An 18,341-nucleotide genomic window follows, 5' to 3' on the forward strand; every position below is an offset into this window, starting at 1 on the left:
GTTGGCAACCCTGTCCTTATATATGTTCAGAAACTAGATAAAAGTTAAACAAGTACAAACCACAGACTGTCTGTGTCATGGCGAATACAGTCGCTGGTTTATTTATGTCTGTATAGGCCGTTGTTGTGAGTGTGGACGGTCGGAGCATATACTGCGTTAGCTTAGCCGATCTCCATTTAGAAAACACGCATTTTAAAAGGTTTTTCGTCTGCCGTCTGTCTGCAGACTTGTCAAAGCATTAATTCATGGTTTTTACTAACCGATATCAGTATGTTGTTACTTCGGCATCATTTTGAAACGTGTATTACAATTAAATCACGGTCAAATATGTTCATCTTGTTGTAGTTGTAGCCCTCTTGCCAGCGATTCTCTCTCTAGTTTAGCATACTCAGCCCGACTCAGCCTGGTTGTTGGCCCGGAAAGAACCTCGATTTTATGGGGCCAGAAAATCTGTGAAATAGTACCCGCTAGCCGGTACTACGCCTAGTGGAAACGCAACCAAAAACGGGCCGGGCACGCACGTGGAAATGCGCCATCAGTGTGTACTTATTATTATTGAAATGACTCCTTGCACAGACTGAGTGGAGGGAGAGGGGGGTGTTGTGATTTCTGGAAGCATTCACAATCTGCTTTCTGCTACACCAGCTAATGAAGTCATTCCCCATTCATTAACATAGAAAGTTCATTCAAACTTTAAAACGTTTAGCTCATCAGGATTCTCCCCTCTGATCCTGTCTCTCTTGTCCACTCAACCAACCCCCATTTCCTCCATCCCTTTAAAATAAAAGCCAAAACACATCCTTTCAAAAACGCTCTGTACAGTCACTGTATGTTAAGAAAATAATTGGTTTGGACCTACCATTTCAATAACAAAAGTGTTTCTTGCCAGGGCTCAACTTCTTCTCAGTACAAATAAGCACATTTAAATGATTGCTTTAAGACTCCCATTTCCCCATAATTCATACTCCATTAAACCTAGAAATGTTAACATCTTGTGGATTGTTTCCATCTCAACCCTAACAACCAGGAATGCAGTGCAGCATTAGCTTTTCAATATCAAACATTCACAATGCAATTTCTTCATAATGTTTTTTTTCACGGTAGATTTGTCATCCAATCTTTCATGGAAGGGAGACTTTGCCAGACTGAGAAGTTTTCTGAAAGTGGGCTGTATGAAATGTAGAGCACTATTAACTAGGACATGATCCAAGCTCTCGTCTCACTTCCAGCTGTGGAGAGGGTCCCACTAGCTGTCACTTCCTTAGACCTGAGCCCACAGGATGTAGGAGATGCAGCAGACCTCCACTTCATTATTAAGCACCTGGACTCTGTGAACTCATGCCTGTGTTCTGTTTGAGGGCTACAGCTTTATGTTCAATACCATCATCTCCCCTCTCAAACTAAAGTTATTTCTCGACCTGGAAGTGGTTTACGTGTAGCTTGACCAAGTCTATAAGCATGTTGATAATCAGCGGTAAAGGTATGAACTAGGGCTGCTCGATTATGGCAAAAATCATAATCTCGATTATTTGGGTCAATAATTGATATCACGATTATTAAAAACGATGATCCATTTACTCTGAAAACATCCATTTATTGCAAAAAAAATGTGAACAGTATGTTTTTAACAGTTGATTACCCTGAACTTTAAGTATAATTCAACTGAAAAACCAATAAAAAAAATAAAAAAATAATCGTTTCATTTCGATGATGTTGTTTTCATAATCGTTGCAAGCCAAAATCGTAATTGCGATTAAAATACGATTAATGGAGCATCACTAGTATGAACTTCAAAAGTTAGAATTTGATAAAACAAATATCTTCAATGAACTTTCCTGAAGCTGCTAAACATGCCAGAAAATAGGGCGTTATTAACTTCTGCTAGAAAATGACATAACATATACATAATGTGTGTTCATACCTGCATCCCCAGGCACATGGTGTTGAACATGATCAGGAGGAACATGAGGTACTCAAAGTAGCAGGAGGTGACCACGTACCACACCTGATACTGGTAGGGGTTCTTAGGAATATAACATCGCAGAGGTCTGGCCTTCAGAGCATACTGCACGCACTGGCGCTGGAGGGAATAAAAAGAAGGTGGAGGAAGTTGCAGGACTTAAACATGTTAACAAGTGATATTAAGGATGAGGCATGATAAAAATCATATATCAGATATATGGAGTATAAGTATTTGAAGTTATTAAAACATGATGTAAGGATTTCAATTGTTTTATGGCATTGAAAGAGCCCTTTTCTTGTTTTATTAGAGAACAACAAGACCTCTGAGTTTTATAAGACGGAATAACAATTTAACCCCTGGGTGGAGGTATGCCCATTATTTTGAATTTGTCAGAAGAAGGTTCAAGGTTCAAGGTTCTTTATTGTCAAACTAACATAGCTACAGAGTAATTATGTTGTTGAAAATCTTATGTCACAGGCTTCTCCAACAATGCAACATAATAATAATACAGATAGCAAGAGTAATACAAAAAGAAAAATAGTTCTAAAATAAAGTGAGTATGTGGAATAGTGCAGTACGAGTCTATATACAAGTTATTGGAATGATATATATTAGATAGTAGATATATATTACTAAGTAGCAGATGAATGTTTTGAAATTGTTTCAGCAGTTCAATTGTTTAACAGTCTCACTGCCCGCAGGAAGAAACTGTCTCCGAATCTTTTTGTTTTTGCCAGGATGCTGCGGTAACGTCTGCCAGACGGCAACAGAAAGAACAGTTTGTGGCTGGGGTGATGGGGGTCTTTGATAATCCGTAGGGATTTCTTCCTGAGCCGCTGGGAGTAAAGGTCCTCCATGGATGGCAGCTCCGTCCTGGTGATGTGCTGTGCAGTTTTCACCACCCTCTGTAAAGCCTTACGATCGAGGTCGGTGCAGCTGCCGTACCAGGCCGTGATGCTGCCAGTCAGGATACTCTCTATGGTGCACCTGTAGAAGTTGCAGAGTATCCTGGAATCCATTTTGAACCTCCTCAACCTGCGGAGGAAGAAGAGCCGCTGTCGAGCTTTCTTGGTGATGGTGGTGGTGTGAAGAGTCCATGTCAGGTCCTCAGTGATGTGGACCCCAAGGAACCTGAAGCTGCTGACTCTCTCCACCGTAGTCCCATTGATGGCGATGGGGGCGTGTCCCTCTCCCTGCTGCTTCCTGTAATCCACAATCAGCTCCTTGGTTTTGCTGATGTTGAGATGGAGGTTGTTATCCTGGCACCAAGATGTCAGGTTTTCGACCTCCTCTCTGTACGCCGTCTCGTCATCGTCTGTGATCTGGCCGATGACGGTCGTGTCATCAGCAAACTTCACGATGGTGTTGGAGCTGTGTGTGGCCACGCAGTCGTGAGTGAACAGGGAGTAGAGGAGAGGGCTGAGCACGCAGCCTTGAGGGGCACCGGTGTAGAGGATCAGGGTGGAGGATGTGATGTTTCCCACCCGCACTGCCTGGGGTCTGCCCGTCAGGAAGTTCAGGATCCAGTCACAAGTTCAGGATCCAGTCACAAAAAGGACAGAAAGGACAGGAATGTGACGGTAAGGTGCAAACTGTGTTAAGGCCAGAAGCTATTACCCACTGCTGCAAACACAACATCAAACCTCTCCAAGCACCTGCAAAGGCAACATGCTAACACGAAGCTAGTAGCTAAAGACCCCCGAACCCAGAGTGATGATGTTGAGTGTGTGCCGACTCCGAAGAAGCAGCCAAAACTAGAATGTTCACCGGTAACTGAAGCAGAGATAGACAGGCTTATAGCCAGGGGTGCACATATCGTAGCACCTCATTTCGGACAGTTTGAAATGCCGGGGCCGTGGCCGGCACGGGGTCTGCCCTCGCTGAAAGGAAAACCTCCAGCGTGACTCAGAGTTCCCGTTAGCCGGTAATTACCGGACTATGACCGGTAAAATATGCTGAAGACCGGCAAATCTAAATCTCTCCGGTCAAAATGTCCGGTCAAAATAATTTCCCTTTAGCGCAGTACCGCTTCAGTTGCGCCACTTATGTGACAGACAAGAAGAGTATGTGACAGACAAAAGAGTATGTGACAGACAAAAGAGTATGTGACAGACAAAAGAGTATGTGACAGACAAGAAGAGTCAATTCTAATATCTAACACTTAATGTGGAGAAAGAGATGTACTGTATGGGTTAATTGTGCGTTGATCTGTTGGTAATGCCTCGGGGTTCCGGTGGGCATATAAACAACATTTAATTAAAGAATGGTGATATACACAGTGATAGATGTTAAGGACTAACGTTTATAATAAATAGCCTAGTATTTATCCATATTCATAATAATATTTATATATTCAACTACCATTTTTAATGTAAAAGGTTCATAAAATAAAAACACAACACTGTCATTGCAAGTGACACTCAGTTGACTTTTATGTTCAACTGCTAAATTCGTTACTGATAAAAAAAGGGCTTCTACCTAATTACCTTAAATAAACTCACTAATTAATGAAACCAGTTCAATACGCATTATTCTTATTCTTATCATTCTTTATGAGCGCAGTAATGGTAAGGTATCTAATTACTTATTTATTTAGTATTCCATAACTTATTAACACAGTTGGTCAAACTAAAGTGGAGACATGGCAGAAATCCTACAATGAAGTGGGACCGTTGAGAGAGTAAACGAGAGACTGAGGAGCCCCCGAAAAACGGAGTTCTATTCTTGGATTTTTTAACACCATAGTCCCTAATATATTTGTAGAAAGTCAGGAAATGGAATTAAATCGGAAACATGTTTAATTGTGGAGGACCCCCTGTTTCGTGTCCCCCACTTCTCAAACCAAAGTTACACTCTTGGATTTTAAACAAAGTCACGTGACCACAACAATATTAGAACAAATATATATTTGTATTTATTTTAGGATCTTAAAATCAGACCTGTTTTTTAAATGAAATCTGACAGCAGGCAGGCAGCTCTGATCACCTAATGATAAATGCGCCACACCTAATCGCAGGCCATTCAGCCACAGCTCCCTCTATACCAGGGATCACCAACCTTTTTTAGGGTGAGGGCTACTTTCAAAAAATAAAACAAGTTGGGCGCTACTTTTACTCCTCTTTTTTTTAGTTTTTTGCAGTGTATATATTTAGCACATTTTAACATTATTATTATTATTATATGCTCACCTTTAACCTTTGTGTGCTGTTTGGGTCTGTGGGACCCGTTTTCAGTGTTTACTAAAAGAACATGTATGCAATTTAATTATTTTAACCTGCTTTATTTGGGGGTGGACCTCACCTCCTCTAGGGGGGTCCTCACCTCCTCTAGGGTGGACCTCACCTCCTCTAGGGGGGTCCGGGGGCTTGCACCCCCGGGAAGATTATTTTTAAATGTTGAAGTTAAATGCATCAATCTGGAGCACTTTGAGCACAACATGAATTGATGGATGCAGCTCTCAACACTCAGATGAAAGGGAGCTGTATACTTTTCAATAATCCAAACATCTTTAGAATATGATCACCAATAACAAATCATTTAAACTTGTTTATTCTTATCTTATAATACCTAGTTAGCATTCTTTCTTTTTATTTATGCTTATTTTACGAATCACTCCCCTTTCAAACTGTTTTTTGTTTTTCTTACTGTCCTATAGTACATTGGAATGATTTCTTACTTTATCTATTAAATAGATAAAGGTGTGCTCTCCCTAACTCTCTCTCTCTCTCTCCCTCCCTCCCTCGCTCTCTCTCTCTCTCTCTGTCTCGCTCGCTCACAGAGGCTATGTGCTCCTCCGTGGCGATGACGGCTTGCGTTAAAAAATAATAATAAACATATTTGTAAAGTGGGGGGACACAAACGGGATGTCGAAAAGAGCGGGGGACATTTCCCCCCTGTCCCAGGTGGAAATTACGCCATGCGTGTGTGTGCGTCAAGTGCAATAAATATATATGCAAGTTGCAACACACACAGAGTAAAACTCTGGCCCTCATGTGCTGTATAGGCTGGCATGATAGGCTGTTCAATGGGGCTGATGTGTTGTGTAGATTCTGCCAGAAGGGAAATCAGCGGGGAGGTGCCACATTGCTTTTCTTCCCGATTGCAACGCTGGTCCCGCAAATCAAGCAAGAACGTGATTGGTAGATATTCATTGGGGGAGGAGGGGTGTTAGATAGATATAGAGTTGTAGTAAGTAGATAGAGTTCGCTATGATTTAGGTTTCGTTTATGCATAGGGTAGATTCTTTTAAATACATTTTCTTTTTTGTTTTGTGTATTTTATACATTTTGGATTTGCTTGGCGAGCTATTTTTAGAACATGCCCCGCGGGCGACTCACGTTGCCCCTGCGGGCGACCAAGTGCCCGCGGGCACTGTGTTGGCTACCCCTGCTCTATACAAATCAAACTGTAGACGGTGTGCATGATTAGATATACTTTATTTGATCTAAAATATTGATGTTTATTCGTTATACTGTAGTAGCCTGTGAAAACCATAACAAATATGTGTTCAAATGCTCTTCACCAAAACACAACTGAAGAACTGAAAGTCCATGAAACTTGTCTTTCTGTATTTGTGAATGAAGCGCCATCTCATGGTTAAATCCTGAAATTGAAAATCTGGCAACGCCCTCTTGGAAAATAGTGGGAGGGCTTAACATTCCCAGCCGCTGGGATCCGTTGGGTTTTTGGTAGGAATCTGTTGGCTGGAGTCCTTTCTAGAGTGCTACATCTGTAACTGGTACGCAGGTACGCATGCGCGGCACAAATCTGAATTGCGTAACGTCACTTGTGTCACTATACGCCTTTGCGTACCTCAAAACATAAAAACAAAACACATATTTCGTCTACACGTGTTTCTTGTCAACACTCAATAGAGTAAACTACTAGACATGTAAAAAAAAACAAAGACATTAAGCAGCTACGTTGTCGTTTCGCTCCCTGCAAAAAAGCTTCTGACTTTCTATCTATGACTGATTGAACTGGAGCTGGGCGAGCCGCGCAGGACATAACCGACGGACCTGTGAAGCTTTCCAGGAGGCAGAGGCTTAGATCACTGGACGACAGAGTTGTTCACCGTGTGCACAGACAGGGTTAACGTCCGTATGAACAACAGAATTGTGCCAAAACTCCGCCAACTGGCTGCAGAGGGAGACTTCCCTGTGCACATTCTGTGCCCCGCGCACACACTGGAGAACTGCGCAAAATCAGCTGATCACAACGTTCGCGCTCTGTGGTCAAGCTGCTGCAGTTTTATTTACAACAAAGTGGAGTAAAACACACAGCTGCAAACTTACTCAGGGTGTTATGGAAGAGTTTGAAATCAGACAGAGGTGGAAGAAGTACTCAGATCTTGTGTAGGAATACTCTGTTACAGTAAAAGTCCTGCATTCAAAATGTTACTCAAGTAAAAGTAGAAAAGTATTATCAAAATATAGTTAAAGTACCAAAAGTAAAATTAGTCATTCTGCAGATTGGTCCATTTCAGAATTATATATATATTATATATATGATATGTTTTAATGATTGATCCTTAAAGTGTTCTCAAAGCTGGTAAAGGTGCAGCTAGTTTGAATGACTTTGTATACTGCAGGGTAGCTTGTGAATTTACTCCAGGTGGAACTAAAGTCTGATTTGACACTTGATTATATTTCACATCATTCATCCACATCTGTGAAGTAACTAAAGGTATTAAATACATGTAAAGTACACCATTTACCTCTGAACTGTAGTGGAGTAGAAGTACAAAGTAGCATCAAAGTCAAGTAAAGTACAAATATCTCAAAATTGTACTTAAGTACAGTACTTGAATAAGTGTACTTAGTAACTTCCCACATCTGAAATCAGATATGACTTCAAGTCATGTGATCATTTCTTAGTATTTGATCCTTCAACTTGGCCTCAGGAAATGCAAGGACTTCACAGTTTTGGCAACAAGTTTTGGAGAAAGCAAATTGGAGGCTTACAAAGAGACAGGGAGGTGCATCTTCATCATCTTCATCATCTAGCATCCAAGAAGTGTATATAGAGGACAGTGAAGGACACACTGAGGAGGACCACGCTTGCAATGTATCTAATCTTATCTAAAGCTAGTTGAGTAGCACTTGAAATGTTTTGTCTCTATGAAACCTGATGTACTTATATGATTCTGTTTTCTTCAAGTTTGTATCTTCTTGGTCGAATGCACTTATTGTAAGTCGCTTTGGATACAAGCCTCAGCTAAATGTAATGTAATGTCCATATCTCTGGAACCCATCGGTCGATTTTGATGATTGACACCTCTTTTTAATCGTTAGAGCCAATAGAATCGAGGGGAAGTTCATGAAATCCATCTAAATATTACCCATTGGTGAATAGAGTGATGCGCAGCCAGAATGCCCAAAACCGGAAGCTGTCATACACTCTCGTAGCTATCATAGCAGCTATATCATGTATTTATTTTTGCTATGTATATAAATGTCATGTTCTTAAATGTTGAATGTGAGGGACTACGGATGGAAATTAGATAAAAGCTCAAATCCGGCATATTTATATTTTGGAGCATTAATTGTTAAAAATGTTCATCAATTGTCCCTCTTCAAATAAACGATTAAAGGTAGGGTAGGTAAGTTTGAGAAACCGGCTCGAGATACACTTTTTGTTATATTCCATGGAATGCTCTTAACATCCCGATAGCAATGAATATCTGAAGTGCTTTGACAAAAAATCCATAAAAAAATGTGGTACTGTAAAAAGCACGACCAATCATTTTAGCCGGCCCGGCTAAAATAACTGGATGGCCTACCTGCCTGTCAGCCTTCCATCTGTGCACAAACTTATCTCGTGCCCTCATTGGTCATGTGCGCGTTCGTGTGTGTTGGAGGAGGGGCTCTGTAAGGAAGTGGCAGATTTTCTCCGGTTGTGTATTTTCAAATTCTAGCGATCTCGAGCCGGTTTCTCAAACTTACCTACCCTACCTTTAAATGAAATGAAAAATGAAATATATGAAAACTCTGTTTTTGCCATAAATATGACGATGGATTATCAGTAATCATTTCAAAGTGACACAGACACATTGGATTAACCTATGGATTAACCTTCAGCAGCGTTTTTATCGTTTTAATGCCATTGAACACAACTTTTGATCAGAACAACAGCAAAGGTAAGACTATTTGCCGTTTTTGCTCCGTAAAGCTACGTCGTGTGATGTATGGGTTTGCTTCTCCTGCCGCGCACAGTGATGATAATAATACTTCTAGAATCTGTGGAATCTCAGCTTTAATCTGATATCTTGTTTGTGCAGATTCTATTTGACTGTGGAAGTTTGTGTATGTATGTGTGTGTGTGTGTGTATATATATATATATATATATATATATATATATATATATGTGTGTGTGTGTGTGTGTGTGTGTGTGTTTGTGTGTGTGTGTGAATGTTCTGTGAGCTCTGTTTGGTCAGCTCAGTAAAGTCCTTTGTTTTATTCATATCCTCCAGGTATAACATTTTTGAAAGGGCTTCTTGGGTTCTTGTGTGTTGTTATTCTGGATGTTCTATCTTCTCTCAATCTGAGCTGGCAGAGCTTTCATGTTCAGTTTCATTTCCAGTATTTTTTAACATACCTGGTTTTTGTCTAGCTCACAGTTCTTATACTCCTGCTCTCCTTGCTCCTGGAAGGTGACGATGACGAAGCCAACAAATATATTCATCATGAAAAAGGCGATAAGGATGAGGTAGAAGATGAAGAAGATCGAGATGGCCACTCGGTTGTTGTACACTGGACCTTTATCTTCTAAGTTGGAATCAATGGCTTTATATAATATCCTGGGTAAATAAATACAAAAGAAAAATGAAGTTCACAGAAATAAATTAGAATACAGGGAATAGTGGTTTGCAGAAGTAAAGGGGACTACACTTTGTATACATGCTGCATACAGCATATGACAGACAGAATTAGGAACAACAGTACACAGAACAATTCAGAACTCACTTTGGCCATCCTTCAAAGGTAGAAATGGTGAAGAGGGCGAGCATTCCGTTGAGGATGTTGTCAAAGTTTAGTCCTGAGTTGGTCCATTGCCTCTCATGGACCTCCATTTCATGGAGTGCTCCTTCCTGGTACCTTATATACCAGCCTCTGAGCCACACAGAAGGAACGGACAGGCAGGGCTACAGTCAGATCCACTGTCTGCAGGTTCATCCAGCTAAGTTTAACAATTTCAGGACCTTTTAAATATGAAAAAGCTAGAATTTGAACACACTGCGTTATGGTAGTGATATTAGAAATGGATATCATTTTAGCTGGGCCTTTGTCTTGGGTGGTTAAAATGTTTATTTTTCTGATCTCCCAGGACATAAGAGTACAGTGCTTGCTTCCATGCATGAACACCTGTCTGTTTTTCAAATAAATCCTAAAGTAAACACAGGGTTAAACCTGAACTTACAAATCTGTGGCTTCTTTTCTGATTTCTAAATTCCAGGTTATCCAATTATTTTTGATATAAAAGCCTAGAGTGGCATCACTGCTTAAACGCACAAAACAAAGTTCTTACTTGCATGTTTCCTCAGTCATTTTGTCAGGATCCGTGCACTCATAGAACTTGCCCTGAAAAGGCAGCAAGGATGAGAACAATCAGACATGTAGCTCCATTACAAAATACAGTGTTAGCGACATTCTGCTTTTAAATGTTTTAATATCCTTTTACTGACTTTGAAAAGTTGGACTCCAATGCAGGCAAACATGAAGTCCAGCAGCATGGTGACCAGCACAATGTTTCCAATGGTCTTGATAGCAACAAACACACACTGGACAACATGCTACAAAGACAGAGATATTACTGAGGATAAATCAGTTCAGTATTAAGGCCATTTCAAACTGCAAGTCAATTTATCAACATTTTATACCTTGAGTCCCTTGGCTCTGTTAATGGCCCTTAGCGGTCGAAGTACCCTTAACACTCTGAGAATCTTCACCACTGAGATGGCACTGGATCTAGAGGATACAAACAAAGGCAGTGATATCGCTTAATACATCCAGGAGTCAACAAGTTAAAGATCAGAGCTTAAAGAGGGATACCTCAGTCAGTACGCTTCAAACTTAGATTGTACACACATATTTTGAAACAAATGTCACTTTGGCCATCCTTCAAAGGTAGAAATGGTGAAGAGGGCGAGTATTCCGTTGAGGATGTTGTCAAAGTTTAGTCCTGAGTTGGATGGACTCCCCGAAAGCCGACATTTTGGGGAAAATTGACTCTTTGTCTTCGAGCCTCTGTCCGAAAAGAACTAAAAGAGTCAATAGGACCACTGCAAGAGAAAGTCGAGCAACACGGGCAAACTGTGCTTGAGTTTGAACGAGCTGCTACGGACTAGTGTTAATTTCGTTGACTAAAACTATGATGAAATATGTTCGTCAACGACCTTTTTTCCCATGACGAAAACGAGACGATGACGAGACGGCACCGACGGCAGTAAACAATAACTGTAACGAAATCAACATGCAATATCGTTGACGAAAAGTGACGAGACGAAAATGTAGTTTACTAAATAAAAACTATGCCAAAATCTCTCTTTACTTTTGTTGACGAAAAATGAGGAGACGAAATATTATCAAAGATAACGTTACATCTCTGATAGTCAGTTTTTCTCCCAGCAGTTCCATTTCCGGTGCTGCGGCTGGGCAGCAGCTGTGTGTCTGTGCTGCGCGCGGCGGTACATTTGAATTACACCGGGCAGCGGCACACTGTGAACTGTCAGGAAGACTCGTGTCTAACTCATGGTCTAACTAACCTTATTTAACAGAAAATAAAATGGCAACAACAGGGCTTGGGAGCAGTGGTCGCGTTAACCGAATACCCCCCCGTCAGCGCGAGTGAGTGACGAGTTGTTTACAGACTCGACGGGTAATAATGGATTATGACGGAAATGTTACGATCCTGTCCGTCAAAATGACTGACAACGAAAAAGTCTAACGCCACCACTGCTTGGGAGAAAGACACAATGTGATATTTGGGCCCATTTTCGCTACAATGAGGCGGAGAAAAAAAGTGAATGCATTGTTTTATCAGAAGGGAAGCAATGTGGCCATAACACAGCTGGTAAAAACACCACAAACCTGACCAGATACTCTGCAAAGCTGCATTTTTAACCTCTTAAGCCCTGAGCCTGTTTTTCAGGTTTCAGACTCGAAAATGCCACTAACACAACAAAGACTATATCTTCACTTCTAAAAGGGGTACACTAATAATCTTTTTTCTCAAAGCAAGGTTACATCTGTGAGTTGGATGTAGAAGTGTTAGAATCAATATAGATGTTTTTATTTTAAAGTAAATTCAGATGGAACATAGTAAAAACATGTAAATTCCAATCTCCGCCTAAATAAAACATTACTTATAGTCAGGGGTGCACATAACTGGTACGCAGGTACGCATGCGCGGCAACAATCTGAAATGCGTAACGTCACTTGTGTCACAACGCGCCTTTGCGTACCTGATAGGTCATCAAAACAAAACACATATTTCGCCTACATGTTTCTTGTCAATACTCAGTGGAGTAAATTATTAGACATGTCCAAAAAAAACAAAGACATTAAGCAGCCACTTTGCCGTTTCGCTCCCTGCTAAAATCTTCAGACTTTCTATGACTGATTGAACTGGGTGCTGGCCGTGCCGCGCAGGACATAACCGACGGACCTGTGAAGCTTCACAGGAGGCAGAGGCTTAGATCACTGGACGACAGAGTTGGTCGCCGTGTGCACAGACGGGGCTGCTGTTAACGTCGGTGTGTATAACAGAATTGTACCAAAACTACGTCAACTGGCTGCGGTGGGAGACTCCCCTGTGCACATTCTGTGCCCCGCGCACACACTGGAGAACTGCGCAAAATCAGCTGATCACAACGTTCACGCTCTGTGGTCAAGCTGCTGCAGTTTTATTTACAACAAAGTGGAGTAAAACACACAGATGCAAACTTACTCAGGCTGTTAATGGAAGAGTTTGAAATCAGACAGAGGTGGAAGAAGTGTTACTCAAGTAAAATTAGAAAAGTATTATCATCAAAATCTAGTTAAAGTAGCGACAGTAAAAGTAGTCATTTTGCAGATTGGTCCATTTCATAATAATGTATATGATATGTTTTATAATTATTGATCATTAAAGTGTTTAAAAATGAGTTTGAATGACTTTGTATACTGCAGGGTAGCTTGTGGATTTACTCCAGGTGGAACTAAAGTCTGATTTAACACTTGATTATATTTTCACATCATTCATCCACATCTGTAAAGTAACTAAAGGTATTAAATAAATGTAGTGGAAGAAAAGTACATGATTTACCTCTGAACTGTAGTGGAGTAAAAGTACAAAGTAGCATAAAATAGAAATACTCAAGTAAACTACAAGTATCTTAAATTGTACCTAAGTACAGTACTTGAATAAGTGTACTTTGTTACTTCCCACCTCTGAAATCAGATATGACTTCAAGTCATGTGATAATTTCTTAGTATTTGATCCTTCAACTTGGCCTCAGGAAATGCAAGGACTTCAGAGTTTTGGCAACAAGTTTTGGAGAAAGCAAATTGGAGGCTTACAAAGAGACAGGGAGGTGCATCTTCATCATCTTCATCATCTAGCATGCAAGAAGTGTAAATAGAGGACAGTGAAGGAGACACTGAGGAGGACAGTGAGGAAGACTGCACTTATTAACACCACGCTTCATGTGGGGTGAGTACCAAACGCTGTCTCCTGGTACTCATCTGAGTAACTCACTCAAAAAGTTATGTGCACACCTGCTTATAGTGAAAACCACCCTTGAATGATGGCTTAGTAGACTAAAAGCTTTAGGAATCCAAACTATAACATATAATAAGTACCCTGTATCAAGATTGATGCAAAACAAGTGACATTTGACCTTTTTAGAGAGGTTTAGAAAAATAAAGTCCAGGCGGACTCACCTCTGGGTAATTTGGGAACCATCAGTTCCATTTGACCTTTTTCACTGTAAAAATCATTTTATTACTTTGAATTATCACTATAGGTATTCATTCCATCCAAATACAACTGTTGTAAAAATAAATAAATAAAAAAACATACAAAATGAAGTTTGACTCCAATTGGAGCAGATTTATTTCAAACATTTTACAGATTTATTTCAAACATTTTACAAACACACTATACAATAAAACCACACTCTAGATAGGTAGACTTTATACTTACCTCCTGAATGTAAAACTTTATACTTACCTCCTGAATGTTACAATATTTTGGCATGCCACTCCTGGTAACAATTATTTTTGATATTCAAGCACAGAGGGACCTGGCACTTCACGCAGTGCCAAGGTGTCTTCACCCTCTTTTTGCCAGCATCATGGCAGTTCCTGCAGTACTTCCTGATACGGAAATCTTTCCCATAAAATATGGGCCCGCATGTGAGTGGTGGGGGGTGGTGGTGGAGGTGCAGAGCCTTCAGCATATTCCAACATTTCTGCAGCAAGCTGCTCCCTGAAAGTCTTCTGTGTGTGTGGCTTTGTCCTGCTGGGGTCACTCTTCATCTTGTACAGCTCCTTGTGGAGAAGGAAGCTGTTCACAACTGCAATGTCCATAAAATGGTAAAAAAAAGTCTTGTACCATTTCATCGTTTTGTGGAGAACGCTGTAGTACCCAATCAAAGCGTCAGACACATCCACACCGCCCATGCTTCGGTTGTAGTCCAACACAGCGTCAGGAACGGGAACAGTCTTTGTCTGCCACACACCAGCCTGGAAGTTATATGGCCATTTCTTCCTCCAGTAGTCCGATCGGTTGTGAACGGTGACGAGGCCTGAGAAAATTATAATAAGTTGAGGAATGTGAGGGTGAGGCAGGTGTGGGCTGGGTGAAAGTAGACAATGGTGAAGCCATGTCATCCTCATCTCCATCACTATGAAAACAAATGTGGAAAAACAAAGAGATTAGATAAACTCCTGTAATTCCTGTTTCCTTGGCAGTAAACATGCCATTTTGAGTGTGTGAATGCAATACATTTAGTGACTATAGATGAACACTGGCCTAAACTTTTAGTAAATGTAACAGACAAGAAACACTATTTTTGTAAATAATCCCTCTAATTCCTGCCAAACATGCCATTTTGAGCGTACATTACATTACATTACATTTAGCAGACGCTTTTATTTACTATATGAATAATCGTACACCAAATAAATAAGTAATAGATAAAAACAGAGAGATTACATACCTTTCCCGTGGTGGAATTTCATCATCAGTCACAACGCTCCGGGTTCTGTTCTGGCTGCAGGAGATCCTCGTCGTCTGACTCAGAATCAACAGGTAACATATCTGCATCGTTGTCAACATTAATCACAATTTCCATTGCCTGTAAAGTCGTAAGCATCTCTTTCCTGCAAGCCATTATTTGACAAAAGTCAAAGTATAGAAAAAGTCCTAAACGCCAATCTTGTAATCTGCTCCGTTATCTGCTGTCCGCTCTGTGCGCTCTGGGTCCTGCTGCAATTCCTGTTGTTTACGTAGTAAATACGGCGTAGAGTCTGCTGCGTAATGGGTCTGCCGCTGGCTGTCATACGTTATACTTTACGCAGGACCATATCTATGGAACCCATTGGTCGATTTGAGTGATTTACACCTTTTTCTTAACCATTAGATCCAATAGAATCCGATGGGCAGTTCCCAAATCCACGTAAACATTTTCATTGCGGACGTAATAGAGAAGCAAACGAAGCATATCTGAAAGTACAAGCCTTGAATGCAAAACTTTATACCCAGTTTATTGCCATAAATATGATGATGGATTATCAGTAAAATATTCTACGTGACACAGAGACATTGGATTAACCTTGAGCAGCGTTTTTATTCCGTTGAACACAACTTTTGATCACAAATCAAAAAAGGTAAGATGTAATTATTGTAATATCTTTGAAACCGGATGTTGTTTACTTTCTCTTTTCTAGCTGAAAGCTCCGCAAATTCGGGGTCGTACAGTGATGACACTACATGTATGGAATCTGTGGAGTCTCAGCTTTAATCGGATATCTTGTTTGTGCAGTTACGATAAGTAATAAGGGCATTTTGAGAGTGAGTGCTGTGCAAAAGTCCGTTAGCATTAGTTAGCATCTTTTCGCAAAATGCTAATTCAAAGGCTTGGTATTACTCTTGTGTTTCTTTTAGCTAAAAATGGTTCATATCTTCAGTTAGCTGAGATTCTTCCCGTTAATCTGGTGCTACACATTAATAGTTTCATAAATGTTAAGAAGCCCTGAGACATTGTCTCAAAAAAAAACAGTGGGGGGGGGTCGTGCTTAAGAGGTTAATCATTCAACCTGTGTTTTTCATCAAATAAGGACAAGATATAATCTTATTGTGAAATAAGTTTGACTAAAATGACAAATTATTGGTTTTGGCTAGACTAGTTTGACTGAAATGTTCTATATAATCTGATGACTAAAAAAGACTCAACAGTTTTCATTGACAAAAAGTAGACTAAAATAATTAGTTTTCTTTGACTAAAATGCTCAGACTTTTAGTCGACCAAATCTTGACTAAAATAGTTACTGTTTTAGTCGACTAAAATAAGACTAAAATGCTCAGACTTTTAGTCGACTAAAACTTTACTAAATAAAAACAGGATGAAGGTGACTAAATATGACTAAAACTAAAAAGGAAATTTAACACAGGACTAAGACTAAAACTAAATAAAAAAATAGCTGACAAAATTAACACTACTACGGACCATAGCGACGGCTAACGGAGCTGAAGCTACAGTTAGCAGGCTAACGGCTCAGGCTAAACATTTGGATGATCAGTGCGAGGACCTGGAAGGAAGATCCAAAAGGAATAATATTCGGCTGGTGGGCATACCGGAGAGAATGGAGGGGCTTTGTCCGACTGAGTTTATTGCCACTTGAGGAAATACTTCGTCTGGATGAAGAGCCCCTGCTAGATCGAGCCCATCGTACACTGCGGGACAGGCCCAGAGAGGGAGATGCACCCCGACCATTCGTCGTAAGAGTTCACTACTTTCACATTCGCAATGAGATCCTACGTCGGGCCGGGGAACTGAACCTCAAGAAAGCGGTCACTCCAAGTGCTGTGTGAAGCAGCTCCCAGTCACTCGCTCGTTTGTTTACGCCAACTTGGACTGCATTTGCCGTAGCTTTCCATGATAATTAGTAATTGATAACTTCTCTAAACGTTTTACGAACGTGTTGTTCTGTTTATTTTATGCGTGTTTATACTTTTTTTAACCAGTCGCTTTTCTCTTTGGGTAGCTTTAGGCTGTGGTAGTAGTTACAGTGGGGCGTTTAGCACTTTCTATAAGGTTAGATCGGCGTGTCTTGTTTGGGGAGGCACTTCTGCCAAGGTGGGAGGGGGTAATGTGGTTTGTTTACCACAAAGGGTTGTTCTATATTGTGTTATTCAGTTGTTGTTTTTTCGTCTCTGCTTGGTCTATCAACATTGTATATATTTCTAAAATGCTGCTAATCGTTATACCTTGTTCTGCTTGTACTTTATTTTATTATGCTTCACTCCTTGCCTCCTAAGATGCTTCTATGGTTTCACCTAAATTAATTCAGCAAGATGGAGAGGGGCTTACATTTTGTACCTGGAACTGTAGGGGCCTTAACAATCCTGCTAAGCGCAGCCATCTCCGCTACTCCTTTTCCACTGCAGGACCTAGCACAGCTTAGCACGGCTTAGTTTGGCCTTGGTAGGCCAGGCTCACTTTAAGCTGCGTTTCCATTACAGTTAGTAACTGGGATAGTAACCATAGTAACGACGCAGTGTAGGCGGGGGCGATCGGCTGTTCGGCGGGCGGAGCGACGCTGCGTAAAACTGCCGTGACGTCATCTTTAATGCGACACAACTCACAAACACCATAACAATGGAGGATATGGAAGCGATCGTGTACTTGGTTCTTGATTTTTTATCACAGCAAGGATGCAAACTTTGTTTCAGAAAAGGCTGCGTATAGTGACTTGGTAAGCTAACGTTCGTTAACTAGCAATGTGTTAAGGGTCACGCTCTCTATACGACCAGTGTTTCAAGTATTTAATACATTTTAGCTACCACTTTTACGTATTAAAATATGTATGCTTTTGTATGTGTATTTCAGAAGTTATACCATTTGCAAAGTCGCCACCGCAGACCACCTGTTTGGACGTTCAACCGAGCTACCGAGTGGTGGGGTGTGATTATTCCATCTTTCACACACACTCAGTGGGAGCAGAACTTCAGGACGTCTGAGGAAACCTACATCTATCTGTGCAACAAATGTCATGGAGAGGCCTATGATGATGAATGGGATGCAGCAGCAGCAGAGCCTGGGGTAGCAGCGGCACAAGGTGCAGAGGAGGAGGGCAGGGACATACGAGAGGGTCTGATGCGCTAATTTAATAG

The 18,341-nt window shown here is 40.8% G+C and overlaps 1 protein-coding gene across 1 annotated transcript in view; it reads right to left on the bottom strand.

Annotated features, from left to right (window-relative positions):
* LOC117493999 (dihydropyridine-sensitive L-type skeletal muscle calcium channel subunit alpha-1-like) overlaps window positions 1–18,341 on the bottom strand; it is a 73,825-nt gene that overhangs the window by 18,370 nt on the left and 37,114 nt on the right. Inside the window, exons 21-26 of the mRNA XM_034144619.1 lie at window positions 10,843–10,930; window positions 10,648–10,755; window positions 10,491–10,543; window positions 9,929–10,075; window positions 9,561–9,762; window positions 1,922–2,080 (exon numbers count right to left, since the gene is read on the bottom strand). Of these exons, the coding sequence (XP_034000510.1) occupies window positions 1,922–2,080; window positions 9,561–9,762; window positions 9,929–10,075; window positions 10,491–10,543; window positions 10,648–10,755; window positions 10,843–10,930 (757 nt within the window). The remainder of the gene's footprint in view (window positions 1–1,921; window positions 2,081–9,560; window positions 9,763–9,928; window positions 10,076–10,490; window positions 10,544–10,647; window positions 10,756–10,842; window positions 10,931–18,341) is intronic.

Source organism: Trematomus bernacchii, unplaced genomic scaffold, assembly GCF_902827165.1.
Source record: "Trematomus bernacchii unplaced genomic scaffold, fTreBer1.1, whole genome shotgun sequence".
NCBI classification, from domain to species: Eukaryota; Metazoa; Chordata; class Actinopteri; order Perciformes; family Nototheniidae; genus Trematomus; species Trematomus bernacchii.